The sequence below is a fragment of the Egretta garzetta genome, unplaced genomic scaffold (genome assembly GCF_000687185.1).
Source record: "Egretta garzetta isolate BGI_Z169 unplaced genomic scaffold, ASM68718v1 scaffold175, whole genome shotgun sequence".
Classification (NCBI taxonomy): Eukaryota; Metazoa; Chordata; class Aves; order Pelecaniformes; family Ardeidae; genus Egretta; species Egretta garzetta.
In genome coordinates, this window is record NW_009259860.1 from 1,487,155 (window position 1) to 1,501,383 (window position 14,229).

The window sequence follows — 14,229 nt, forward strand, 5'->3', positions numbered from 1 at the left end:
CTGAAAAAAAATCCAGAATTTATGACTCCTTCCAGAAAAATACCTTGCTCTTATTTATACTTAAATGTATTTTCTAGCAGCTTTTCTAAGTTCGAATGATAGCCCATCAGATGGGAGAAAAGTGACTTAAAGCCATACAAAGTCTAGAAGCTGGTGTACTGCTTTTCACCTTTATGCAGACCTGAAATTGCCTCATGGCCTTGAGCCTTCTGCATAGAGAGGTTATGCTGCTGTGTATCTGGTAGAATTTGACTCCATTTCTTTAGCAATTCTTTCTCAACAATAAGCATTATATTAACAGCTGGTTCCAAACCCAGTCAAAAACCCAGAGAGACCTTCTGACAATATAACCTACTCCAAAATACATTTAAAGTTTACTCTGTTGACAAGAAATAGTTCAGGCCAGCAACAGTCTTAGATGCTGTAGATTACATGGTCAGAGCACAACTTCCAACTCCTTTCTAGCCAAGGAGAAGCCATGAAGTCCTTGAATTAACAGGAATCAGCACCCCAAATTAGCAGGCATCTACTGGCATTTCCAAGAAGACTGTCAGTATCTTCTAATAAGGCAGGTCAGATGTAGAATCATGTCTTTGTTTTCACATCCCAAGAACAACCTCAAAGTGCTTTGTTTACTGTCAACAACTTCATGGAAGTTGTTCTTCCTTGTAACTTATATACAAAAGGCATCAAGAGGAGCAGGACAGCACACAGCATACTGTTTTATGTACCAACACTTCATTTCTATCCTCCAACTGTGATTGCCACATTCTCACTTGGCAATATTAAAATAAGGAGAGCTCAAATCTATCCCTCTCATAGTTGATGCTGGTATTGCATACATTTTTAAAGGTATTGACCTTGACCCACAATTAATCTGCTCTTTCCAGTATCACACAATATTCTGTATTATATTTATGGCAATATATTACTTTTGGTTACTCGTCCATTGTTTAGTTATTTTGGTAATACTCACCCATTTGGAATAGCACAGCAAAGCGGTAGCATAATAAAAGCTGTGCTATAGAATCAGTTTTGCCAAAGGAATTACTTCTGATTTCTTTTAGATTATAGCTAGGCATCAGCAAGAAATTCTCTGTAACAGTTGCTTATTTATCAAGTTACTAGAACAGGCAAAATGCTCATACCATCTGCATATAAGCAGGGCTTCTGCAAAATATACCTTCTTGCTAGAACAAAATTTCCTAGTACTCATCATTTTTAATTGTCAGCAGTTCTAAAGATACCATCAGGAGCCCTCACACAGCTCCAAATCTAAGGTACATACACACATGCGCACTTGGGTCTCAATGTATTACAGAAAAGGTAATTTAGAAAGATAGCCTGAACTATAGCATAAACTTACTTTCTTACGAGTTTAAAGGGCTCCTTCCCTCAAGAGCTGCCAACCCTAGGTTAACCATTGCCAGAGGACTCTAGTTAGTCCTCTAGCAAACCACTGCCTCGGGAGTAATACACATCCTGTAATTCAGCCATTGCTCATCTGCAGCTTTCAGCGTTCACAGGTAGGGCCAGCAGGAGACTCCTACACTCCTCTGCATACAGATAAAAGGAATTAAGAGAGCAGGCTCATGGCAGTCTAAAATAAACATCCGAACAAACAATAAGACTTTTTTTCCATTTGTCCCAGGGAATTTTATCTGGAAAATAAAACCAAGCAGAGAATCTCATTTCTAATAGGGCTGAATACATAAGAAGGAATAACCCACTGAGGAAACCGACTCCTTCCCAAGGATTACAGGTTGTAAGACTGCAGCAGGATGACTCTTTGGAGAAATAAGCAGAACCAACCACAATCTCCTAATGCATATTGTTACTGGTGTGGACAGATATCAGGGGACTAGTCCAGGAGCCGCTGAAGTCAGGGAAGCCTTCCTCTGAGTCCAAAAGGTTAACTATTGCCTTTTCAAACATTTTCCTCCAGAGTCATAGAAGATTGTTAAAGACTGGAAAGCCAAATTAAGAAGAAAATCAGACAGAAAAAGATGGCTAAGCAAGGTTTGCATGCTATTTATCAGGGTCCTTAAAAAGGGACGGTAGTGTGCTTATTACAGTAACCAAAATAAGTAAGTTTTAAAGACACCAGGCCAAAGTAGCACCAGGGGATGTTTTGTTATCCAAAGCTTAAGCCAAATAGCTTAACAACCCTTGCAAGAAAAACGGGACAGCAGAAGCAGCTCTTTTTTCTTCTCCGCAGAAAAGAAAGGACCTTCAGAAGACAAATCAACACAGAAAGTTCTTATAGGTAAGCAACTTAATTGTCCTTTCTGTTCATGAGCCTTCAAAAGGGTAAAAATTCTGCTCCGTAGAAGCAGAGTAGAATACACATGCACATTATGCATACTTCTGTAAAAAGCCCATACAGAAAATATAGGAGGCTGTCGTAAATTAGGATGGGGAGTCTGATACATCGTAATGCAGACATTGGTTTTAATTTTCTAATACTCAAAAATTATTTAGAGTCATGAGAACCAAGCTAGGAAGAAACTTTTTCCAACTTTTACATGTGAAATATTACTCTGACAGAAATTCTTCAATTTGTTCCTACAGCATTATGATTCAAGAACATTTGCCTGCAGTAAGGGCAAAGTATGCTCTTTTCATGGGTCTGTATATTTATGTGTCAACTGACAGCCTTGGGAGGTGAGAGTAAACCTGGGAGCAGGTGTTTGATCTAGACTGTGCGAGAGAGCAAAAACCATTACATATGTCTGGGGATAACGCTGCCAAAAGAAGAGCAAAACAAAAAGTACTAGCATTACTTACATTTTATGAACATTCAAACTATCCAGAATGATTTACTGAAATTCTTTTACAGGAAGAAAATTGTAAAGTTACAGTTTACACAAAGAAACTTGTAGTCTTAATTAAGCAAGGAAATTGAATATTTGACTATACAGAGTCATTGAGCTATCTATCTTACCTTCTCCATTCACTTCCCAGAAATATGTCTTTATCATTCCTGTTTCCCAATTCAGTCACTTACAGGATGGATGAAAATTGCAGGAAGCGGTATCTGTTGGTGCTAAGTAAAGTCTCTCTGATTTACAACCCACATTCAGGAGTGAAAAAGGATAAAAGCAACTCCCCCCACACCAATCCAATATCTGTTCACATAACAAAAAAGTGAACAGTGTCATAGTTGTCAAGAATGAGTTCTGAGATATATTTCAAATTAATAGTCACTCAAAACCCAAAGATGCGCTAGTGACTAACGACTAAAACAATTTCAACATGCAGCATAACATTTAGCTTGCAAAAGGATGGTAGAAACCCATGCCTAGAATTTTATCTACAATTTAGTAATCTTTTTATTCTTTTACTGTAGCACAATACCCAGCTGACTGACCAAAAGGTGTTTAAAAAAAAAAAAAAGTTACATTGTGTGAATTATGCTCACTATTTTAATTTGATTTTTTTCATACCTTTATAACAAGACCATCAGAACAGCATCATAAACAGCGTTTACCTGTAGTTAGTTCAGAAAGGATTCAACCTAAAGGGCCATGACTGGGGTACCAGTGTAATCAGCATAACTCAGAGAAACACATCAGGTAAGGAACTCCATTGCACAAATATCAAGAGAGTTTTATTATCATTGCATCAGTGCTTTTAACCTTTATACAAACCTCAGATGACCAACACACCAAAGTTTCTATAACCTACAGCCTGTTTTTAGTATGGAGCTGGTTTCCAATAATGCAAACTAAGGATGCAAATCAACTTCTTAAATTATTTCTTACACTGAAATATTTGAGTTTTAGGAAAATTTGGGATATTTCATATTTATTCTCATGTGATTGCATTTGAGAAAAGCAAATACAACAATACTTCTTCAAACATGTATTCTAAATTCTTTACAAATTAGAAAAAGATCCCAAAACATTACGACAGGTTAAACTTTTGTATGCATATGCATATTCTGCCTCATACAGCAAAAGAAAGCCAAGTAGTTCATCACAAAGATCATACTGGGCCATAGTGAAGGTCCACTTAGCTCCACATCTGAGTTTCTGGAATTCCAAAACTGTACACTTTAGGAAAGAGTTCAAGAGATAGGACAAAAATACATAAAACCAGCATAATAAGTTTCATTGTAAAATATTATTTGCAGTCTTTGAAAGAATTTAATGTCTCTACATCTTTGCAAAATTCAGTTCCTGAAGTTCCATATGCTAGTAGCAAAGCTGAGGTATACCTAAATTTGAAAATTTGCTATTTCCCTTCCAAAATCAGTACTATGCAAGGAAAAAGGAAACCTAGCATTGTCAGCTGTTGCCAGAAAGCACCAACCAGTGCTGCCCTTACCAGAATTCTCAGGAACTCCATAGGAAGTGTTGGAGAGAAACCTATATTCATTACTCCCTCATTACTCACTTAATATAGCAATGTGACAGCTTATGTTACTAGCTTTGGTGTGCTTTGGTGTTATAGGTTGTAAATTCATAAGCTTCTTAGTACGAGCATTCAGTACAGTTTAACAAGACACAGTTAACGCTTCTTTATTTTTCTCTATATACATATTTATCTGTAGGCTGATAAATCAGACATTTCCACCTAAATGCTGAATAACGCCTGTCTAGGCAGTAAAGAAAAAGACAGCACTCTCACAAGCAGTGTGCTCACCAACAGTACAATATTTCATTTCTGTAACACTCAGATAATCTACAGAAATCACTCTGATTCAACAGCAAGGCAGGCAATACTTCTGTGCAAGCAACACAAAAGGAAGTTAATTTAAGAGTCCCTACCTTTCTCCAACACCTCTCTGCTATTCTTGTTCCTGACAATGCCCAAATTTTATCACTAAAGCAACTTTAATTCTGCCTTTCCCTGCTTACATTATTATGGAACAAAGCTTAATGGCATGACTGCATGTTTTCAGTATGACACAGTCTCATCAGGTATGAGAAGGCACTGAAATACTACAGGCTGTTTATGGAGATTTGATAACTCTACCTGGATATGAACAAATACCTGCAAACAAGAAAAGTCTAAATATGAAAGAACAAATGAAAAACATCAACACATCTGATTTCCAAAACCACAGCAAGCCCCCAAATTTGTCTGTTAGCCAGGACACAGGAAATTACAAGATCTGGTGGACACAGTTAAGAAAAGTCCTACAGACAAACTTAACAAGTTAACCTACATACTAGCCTACCCTGAAATTTCAGCAAAATCTAAATAATACAGATACAAAGATGAATCTGGGTAATGTGGGAAGAAAATGTCGAAGGATGTATCTGTCAATACCACACTACAGAAACCAAGACAACATTTTGCACTTAATAGCCAAGACTAAAATAATCTATCTAAAAGCCTGAGAACTACACTAGATTTATATATATTGGTGTGTACGTTTATAGATATATCTATAGAAATTTATCTATCTATAACATGATATGCCTATTTTCATTTAAGATATTCCAGTTCTATGCAGCTGCAAGATGCTGAATCTGAAAGCACTGGTGTTGCACAGCTGAATAATTATGATACTAGATCTTGCTCTTGCAAGTTTTCAGCATTTTCATGCAGCTCAAATAAAAATATGATATTTATAGAAGAACAGGTCACTCTCCTCATCAGCTAAGTGTTGACTACTGTTCGAATACTACTATGTTTTTCTGTTTGCTTAAGGGGGAGAAAAAGCGATCAAATCCCATGTTATTCTGAACACAGAACATGAACTCCAACACAATAGCTGCTTCTGTAGCCTACAATAACATAGTACTTAACAGGAAATGACTGCAGCACAAGTATTGCACACGTCATAGGGAAAACGACCCACATGAGAAGAACAAAATGAGATATCCTAGCAGAGCTGTGGAACTTTTTTCACTTGGCCATTAGCATTAATAAACACTTCAGAGAATATTTAGGGAATTTGTTTCAACTACCTATCTTTGTTCCTGCTTGTAACTCTACAATTTTGGCATGAGTTTAGCTGGTAGCTGCTAATTCTAATCTCTTAAGACTATGTGTTGTGAGGGTTTAAAAATTAGACTATTTTTTTTAGCTACTGGTTCAAATGTCAAAGTGAAATTAAATTTTGGACCTTTTTTGTTCTATTTTATTTTGGTTTTTTAATAATAAAGAATTTAAAAACCAAGATTTTATAACTCATAAAATTAAAAATGCAGCTTTCAATCCACATCGTACACATCATGGAATATAATTTGATATTCTTTGTGAAAGAGTAATGACTGGGGGAAGAGGTTTAATAAAGAAGTCAGGTAAAGCTATTACTAAACACAGTTTCTATAAAGTCAGAGAACAATTATTCTGTAATGCACTCAGTATAAAGATAAATCATACTAATCCTCATCTTTCCAGGGCAATGTTGGGAAACTCAGGAGAAATATACACATAAAGCATTGAGCACACACTGAATAATCACAGTTTATCGATTATTATATTTTAGCAATCTAGTATGGGATTGTAACAATATAGAGATACTTTCTTTTATATGTACAAATGCTTCAAATTTATACATCATTAGTCATGGAGAGGATGCAGCCCATGGCTCTGAAACATATCCCTCTATTAATTGTAAAGTAATACAACATGCAGATACTATTCCTTACTAATCAAAAAGTAAAAAAAAAATGGTAGTAACAATGCCACACATTCTGCATCAACAGTCTCCAAACAGTAACTCTGATATTAAGCATTCTGAACTTCATGAAAACAGAAAACTTCAGGTATTTAAAAAAGAGGTGCTTAAACTTAAGTCCTAAACCCTGTATTTGTGTGCTAAGTGTCCAGATTTTTAGGTGCATAGTGTTTAATAGCTTACATGAAAGTCAAAGCAATCTCTGCCTGTGATGAGAAGAAAACTTTATAAAGAGGACCTGACAGAAAGTAGTGGCTGACACAAAGTCTTTCCACCAACACCAACAGGATTTGGCTCCACCAGAACAAGTGACTTTCCAAGCAACTTCTTTTTTTTCTGACTTAAAAACAGTTTTGATAACTTACAAATTCATTGTTTACAGTGTGCTAATATTGGTAAAGACTGCATTTTCAAGCCTTGGACATGCATCAACAGGCTTTCCTTGTTTTTACACTGTATTTATTATCTGCCTATTTTCAGAGCAATGTATGCGCAACTTAGACATTTTACATCATTATTGTGCCCTTGGAAAGAAGGGCGGGCAAAAAGGAAGGAAGGGCGGGCAAAAAGGAAGGAAGGGCAAAAAGGAAGGAAGGAAGGAAGGGCAAAAAGGAAGGAAGGAAGGAAGGGCAAAAAGGACGGAAGGAAGGAAGGAAGGAAGGAAGGAAGGAAGGAAGGAAGGAAGGAAGGAAGGAAGGAAGGAAGGAAGGGCAAAAAGGAAGGAAGGAAGGGCAAAAAGGAAGGAAGGAAGGAAGGAAGGAAAAACATCTTTACAGCTAAAATAAACAAACAAAGAATAACAAATACCCTGTTTTCCTAACATTCACTCTCTGGCCTAGTCACAGACAGAGATTACACATATTTAAAGTTAACACAGACTTAAACCAAAATAAAATCCCTACACAGACATTCTTCTTTAAGCAAAGCTGCATTGGATTTCGCTTACACATGTTCAAAATCAGTAGGGCCTATCAAACTAAGTGCACCCACAAAAACTATGGGCTAACCTGATTTGCTTACACTGCTTGTAAAATCACACATACAAGTAATTGGTACGACTCTGTAAATCATGTCCTTTATCCACAGAGCTTAAGAAAGAATATGCGTAATACAAAGAAGTCCTATCCACAGATCTAAAAAGTACATTAAATTTAGTACATTTAGATCTTGAAATGCTGACTTGCTTCAACAAATTAAAGACAGTCATTACTAGAGACAGATGTTGAAGGCAGATATAAAAAACACAGGAGTTATGTGTTCACTCCTTCCTTACGTCAACTAACAGTAAGCTACATTGTCAATAAGGAGTAAAAAGCACCTAAACCCACACAAGGAGTTCATGTAATAATCACAATGCTGCACTGGCTTTTTACTAAGCACTATGCAGAATTTTAAGACCTATTTTGACTTAAAAATTATGTATTTCAAAGAGCTCAACTGTTTGTTCATGCCACTTTACCACAATCTAATCAAGGCCACTGATTTGCAACATACCAGGCACGAGAGTGTTCCCCATAAATGTGACTGTACAGGAGCTCTAGAAAAACAGTCCAACTGTACCAACCTACAGGGTGTGCACAATACGTAAGCAATCTCTGTTTCACGGCTGTCTGTGAAAAGGAGAGGCTTATGTTACTGCTCCTGAGTTACTGTTGCCTGTGGTGAATGTGTTGATTAGTGATGGAAGGAGAATTACAACTGCAATTACATGTACGGCCAGAAAGTGCTCTTTCCTACAAAAAATCAAGATAAACAAAAGAACTGCATGTGATGTTTTTTGTGATCGTTTCAAAACAGCAAACAAAGATGTGACAATGAAGTGACAAGAAGAGGCATACAATTGTAACTGGCAGATATAACAATACCCCACGCAACACAGCTGCTGGCAATACTGCATGTAATAAACGAGCTTATGGGCAACACAAGAACTTACATACTACAAAACAATTTGCTGCTGTTGAAATTCTGTGATAGCAGCCTTCATGGTATCTCCATAAAATCAGTTTACATTGGGACCCATTGGGAAAACACATTTTCTTTAATGCTGACAAAAACAAAGTCTGAATAAAAGTTTCTACGATGTCTTGATTCTTAAATTTAAAAAAAAAAAATCAACTTGACTTACAGAAAGTGTTAAATACTAGCAAAGGGCTAATTATGCCATACTAACTTCCTTTTGTCTAGTATAAAAGGACATTTTCTTACTTTGCCTGGCTGAGTATAATAGCCTATGAATTATGAGATCAAAGCAGCAAACTGTATGTTTTCTAAAGTAAGAGTTTCCTTCACCAAGTTTTACACTTACTACAGCTAAAAGAGCTGTGTGAAGGGATCAGCACTAAACCCAAAGGACAGGCTGTGCACAGCAAGAAAGAGAGCAACTCCCTCGTGCTTTTTGCAGGTCACTACCAAGGACCATGTTAGCAGATCCACACCAGACCCTTAACAGGCAGCTCTGCTGCTACCAGTAATTAGCTTGGACAGCTCTGGCTCCAGGAGTAGCAGCAAGGCTACACCATAATGAGCTCAGCTGGGATTAGCAGGACAGGGCAGGGAACCAAGAGAGCTGAGGCATTCTGCATTGCGTATGTATCACAGAGATCAAACAAGGATGGCTGGCTAGGTTATCCCCTCACCACCTCATTCCAAAAATGAAGCACGGCAGTGTGTAAAATACAGGCTAATGAAGAGCGACACCTCCAACAGATGAGAGCCACATTAATTAACACAATCCCTAGATCATGGAATACAGTTTCTGTTAGTGCTAGCAAACTTGTAACTTGTCACTGATTTAAGAAGGAAAAAAAAAAAAAAGGAAAAAAAAAAAGAGCTGATGTTTTCCTTTTCTGCTTTTGGTAGAAGATGGTTTTATCTTGGAATTTTGCAAGGAATTCCTCTTACGTGGCCAGCAAAGCACTACCTTCAGAAACAACAGCAGAATATTTCTTTATGTAAACACCATTTAAGAAATGAACTCACTTTTCAATCAACAGCTTTTTGTGTTCCCTTTTGAAAAAAGCCAGTTCATTCCACAAAGCATCAGAATCCTCTTGACAAAGCTGACCAGGGTCTGCATGCTGGTATCGGCTTTTACTACTTTCAGTCCTGTTTATGAGTAAAAAGAGGTAGATTGTTTTCAAATATCTACATGTTTCAGGACCACAAAAATAAAAGCATCCTTGCTTTCAGAAAATACAAATTTTAAACTGCAGCATCTACTGAATATAAATCTTGTATGGTGTATACATTCTGTGAGGCAGGAAACCGTAAACGTGGTACTAGAGAAAAGTTCCGTTACGTAGTTTCAGACAGAAATAGCTCTAGTATGGCACCATGGCTCTCAACTGACATTTGGCAGAGCAGTGTCACCTGTATTCATTCTGTCAACATTCCTTACAATACTGGTATGAGAAAGCAGAAGGTCAACCCCTCACACAACCTCTTGCAAAAAAATGGGAGAGCCACCAGCTCCCCTAATGCCCCTGCAAACCAACCTGGAAGTTGCACTAATGCCCACTCTAAATCAAACTGTTGATCTACTCTCTAATGAAAGAATAAGCTATCTATGGATAAGAAGTGCATCAGGAAAAAGCATACTGAATTTCAATGCACAGAAAATGAAAATATTTCACAGCTTGACTGTCCTTAAAATATATTTATGTATTTTAATAATGCAAAAAGTAAAAACTGTATTTAAAAAAATCCTTTATATAATGAATTTAAAAATTCCTGCAATTTAAATTCCTACTGGGCATAGAAACAAACTCTCAGAGAATGTGGTAACCTCACAAGGCCCCCATCATCTCTGCAGTCACGTATGTCAGTGGAAGTTGTATGTACACTGACAGGTAGATTAGGTCCCATCAGCTGTCATCTCGACAACAGATTCTAATCTATGAAGAATCAGAAAGAATGGTGTCCTCCATCTCTTACAGAGGATCAGAAGCGCCACATAAGTACCTGATACTGAGTTCTTAATGCACAATATACATTACACCAGTGATATAAAGCTTTTTGAGATACCAAAATAACAGTGTAAGATATCACCATTTACAGACTGTTCGTGTTTGTGTCTTGGCTACTTTCTTTTGTTTAAGCATATTTAAAAGGAAAACCAAACCCCTTTCAGTATAACGGCTTCACACAATTCTGTTCTGATGACACAAACCACTGTAATTTTCAGCTCATCTTAATTATGGATGGAAAAAAATCAGAAGAACCAATAAAGATTTAGTATTACACTTTCCCCAATATCTATTTTTCCCAAATACATTCCTGTCAGGACACAAGCTGGTCTCATTTATTTTAAACAGAAACAGAAGTTGCTTTTGTGTCTCTTTCTCTTCCCTTTTCTTCCTTTTTTTTTAAAAAAAATAAATATCAGAACCAGAACACTCAGTGCTTCACTGTATATCAAGTTTGATTTTACTGTCTTTATCTAGGTTGAAATTTTGTATCTTTTCAGCCTTGGCCTCTCTGTGGACCATGAATGCCTACCTTAGCTTAGACACAGAATTAAATAATTTCATTGCATAATGTAGGTTTCAGTTGTTTCCAGCTTGCACTGAATTTAAAATAGTGAGCTAGAAGATAAAATCATCCATGTTTTTCCTAAATAAACAAAACATTTTAATTCTAATTTAACAAATATTTTTGTTATTTACGCTTTGATATTTCAAAAAATCTTCCTGTGCTACCAATGCATGTAACAGATTTATACCTTACCATTATTTTCATCCGCACTTTTGTTTTTTCCTTTTTAAAAGACAAACCATTCTTAAGAAAATGCCGTAGTATTACCAGGCAATGCAAATCTACTAAGATAGGCCAAAGCACTGCTTATTTGAAAGGGATAGTTTATCATTAACAGTAAGACTTTTTATGGCACCTTGGACTCTCTGAATGGCTACCAGTTTTGCAGCAATTTCTGTGACTCTCTTTACAGTTAGAAAGAGTTACAAAGTTTGTGTCAAAATTAATCAGTATTGCTCTAATTACAAAAATAATTATTTTTAGTGGGACATATGTTTTTACTAAACTGTAAGTGCACGCTAAAGTCCTACTAAAGCCACCAGGATATAAGGAGCTGCTCAAATTACTTTCCTGAAACAGGACCTGAACAACTGTATGTCAGCAGTGTCTGATAACTGAAGTGACAAGAAACGTCTTCATACCTCCAAATGTATCTGTTTATCAAAAATCTGAACTCTCTGCTAAGGACTTAAAAAAAAAAAAAAAATCCGTATAAATTTTTCACTGTTCTGTATAGAACTTAAGGGAGAATTATATATAGAGTATTCACTATTTAAATTTTGATGTGGTAAAGTGTTTCCTCTTTCCATTAATAAAGATATATTACTGAAATATTTTTGTAGAATGATCAGAAATAATTGATCATATAATCATTTAACAGATGACAACACGCTGTTTTTCATGCACATACTCTTTCTTCCCTATTAAGAAAGGGATTTTAGGATCAGCTTCAGTTAATGTTTGAATGAGTAAATGTTAGAGAGGATGTTACTTCTACATTGTTTAATGAATAAAATTATTTTGAAAAACTACTTGAAACACAAGGAACATTTTTTCTATTATAGAAAATTAAATACATGCACAGTCAACAAATTAATTGACTGGGGAATTAGACAAGCATAAATAAGCAGCCCTAGCAGACCTTTGTCCAGTACTCAGGCTCAAAATGAGATCCTAAATAGAATAAGTCAAGGTGTCAGCTCAATACATTTTGCTCTTGGTTTCAACTGTAATTTTTCTCATATAGGAGTATACCATGTATTCTGCTTTAACAAAGGATAAAGTCTTGATCACCACATAATAGTTTCTTCCTTCAGATCAAATTATCTTTTGAATACCTGTATAATACTTCTGTTCAGATTTCTTGTGTAAGGGAAATGTTTTTAATGAGCTATGTAACTTACCTGCTATCGCCCTCTTCCCACTGCTTTAATTGCTCTTTTAGTGCTCTGTAGTTGGTCTGTAACATCTGCAGCCTCTCTTCACGTTTTTCATGGGCTGCTCTTAGCTCATCAGTTTCTTGGGTCTGTATAGCACCAGAAAAACAAAATTAGAGTTGGTCAAAATGTAAGAGACTTTCACACACATCATATGAAACAAAAGTTCTGTTTAAGTAACTATTAAGAGTGTCAGAAATCTAAATAGAAAGATCAGGAAACACAATCCCTGAGGTCAAGTTTTTCTTGCTAATCTGGCAAAATTTACTTCAATGTTTTTTCATGCTGCTGAGAAGTTTTAAAAAATTCACTATTAAAATGACAGTTTTCATCCCATGAATGCATTGGCCTAATACACCTAAAAATACATGGACTGGAAAATGATTGTTGGCACTGTCTTCTTTTCCAAAGTACTTTTTTCTTTTTGCTTTTTTTTTTCCTCCAGTGGAAAACTAATCTACGTATTTTCAAGGGAAACACTGGCCACATTGAGGTCCACATCAAAAACCCCTAAATTTAAATGGCTTCAGGATTTCCCCATATATTAATTTATTTCTGTAAATATATACAAATCTGCAACACCCAGACTTTGTTCTCTAGATATGTAACAAACAAGAAATAAAAACAAATTCTGCTATAGCTCTTATATAATCAAAACCATACGAAAAAACGTACTCTTTTTCCAGAATGAAAAGTATGATATACCTTGATATATATTACAGGATAACATCATGCTAGTTTAAAAAAGAATTTCCTAAGCAACAATACTGTACTGTGAAAAAAAAAGAACATTAAGAAGAGGACATTCCACAGTCAAATACTGGCGCAGAGCACTGAAGAATTCACCAGACATGGTCGTGCAGTAAAATTTGCCCTCAGTGCTTCATTTCCAGATCAATGGGAGCTCTGCTTGTAGAGCAACTACAAAACGTGTTCCTTAATCTCTAAGTAAATCACAATACTTTATTTGCATGAATTTACTGTTTATATGCAAGGAAGACTTCGCAGCATTAGTCAATAATTAATACACACCAATAGTCAGAGCTGTAAGCAATAAAAATTAAACCCCACTATAAGAACATAGGAGTTTCCACAGTAGGGGTAACTACAAAGTACCTAGACTAAGCTTGGCTTCATGACACATAAAGTTGAAAGATATGAGCTAAAATTTCAGATGCTACTACATATAAAATTCTACAACTTTTCTTGAAGTGACTCAGGCCACATACAAAGCAGTCTTAGGAAAAGGAGCAGGTACCAAAGTGACCTTATCATTAAATACTTTTCCAGAGTGGTGCATTTTTTTCCAAAACAATCTGTAAACCAGATATATTTATAAATTTAGAATTGCTTAAAAAGTACTTTTGTCTGGTTTTAAGCAGCTCATATAAATACTACAATGATATTAAAAAAAAGGTCACACATAGCAAGATTAATTTATGATGAAGGACATAGAGACTATTACCAAAATTTGCTTGACACTAAAACAGGAAATGTTTATAAGAATCCAATTATAGATGTTGTGTTTTCAAAAGAATTTCACGAAATCATTATTCTGAGATTGTTTGATATTGCTCGAGATAACTGATCAAGTCTGGCAAGGTACTGGAAAATAATGTCTTC

General features: G+C 35.9%; 1 protein-coding gene across 1 annotated transcript in view; it reads right to left on the reverse strand.

Moving 5' to 3' along the window:
- The window catches only part of CNTLN (centlein), a 179,798-nt gene that overhangs the window by 84,063 nt on the left and 81,506 nt on the right, over positions 1–14,229 (reverse strand). The window contains exons 11-12 of the mRNA XM_035895579.1: positions 12,574–12,695; positions 9,617–9,742 (exon numbers count right to left, since the gene is read on the reverse strand). Of these exons, the coding sequence (XP_035751472.1) occupies positions 9,617–9,742; positions 12,574–12,695 (248 nt within the window). The remainder of the gene's footprint in view (positions 1–9,616; positions 9,743–12,573; positions 12,696–14,229) is intronic.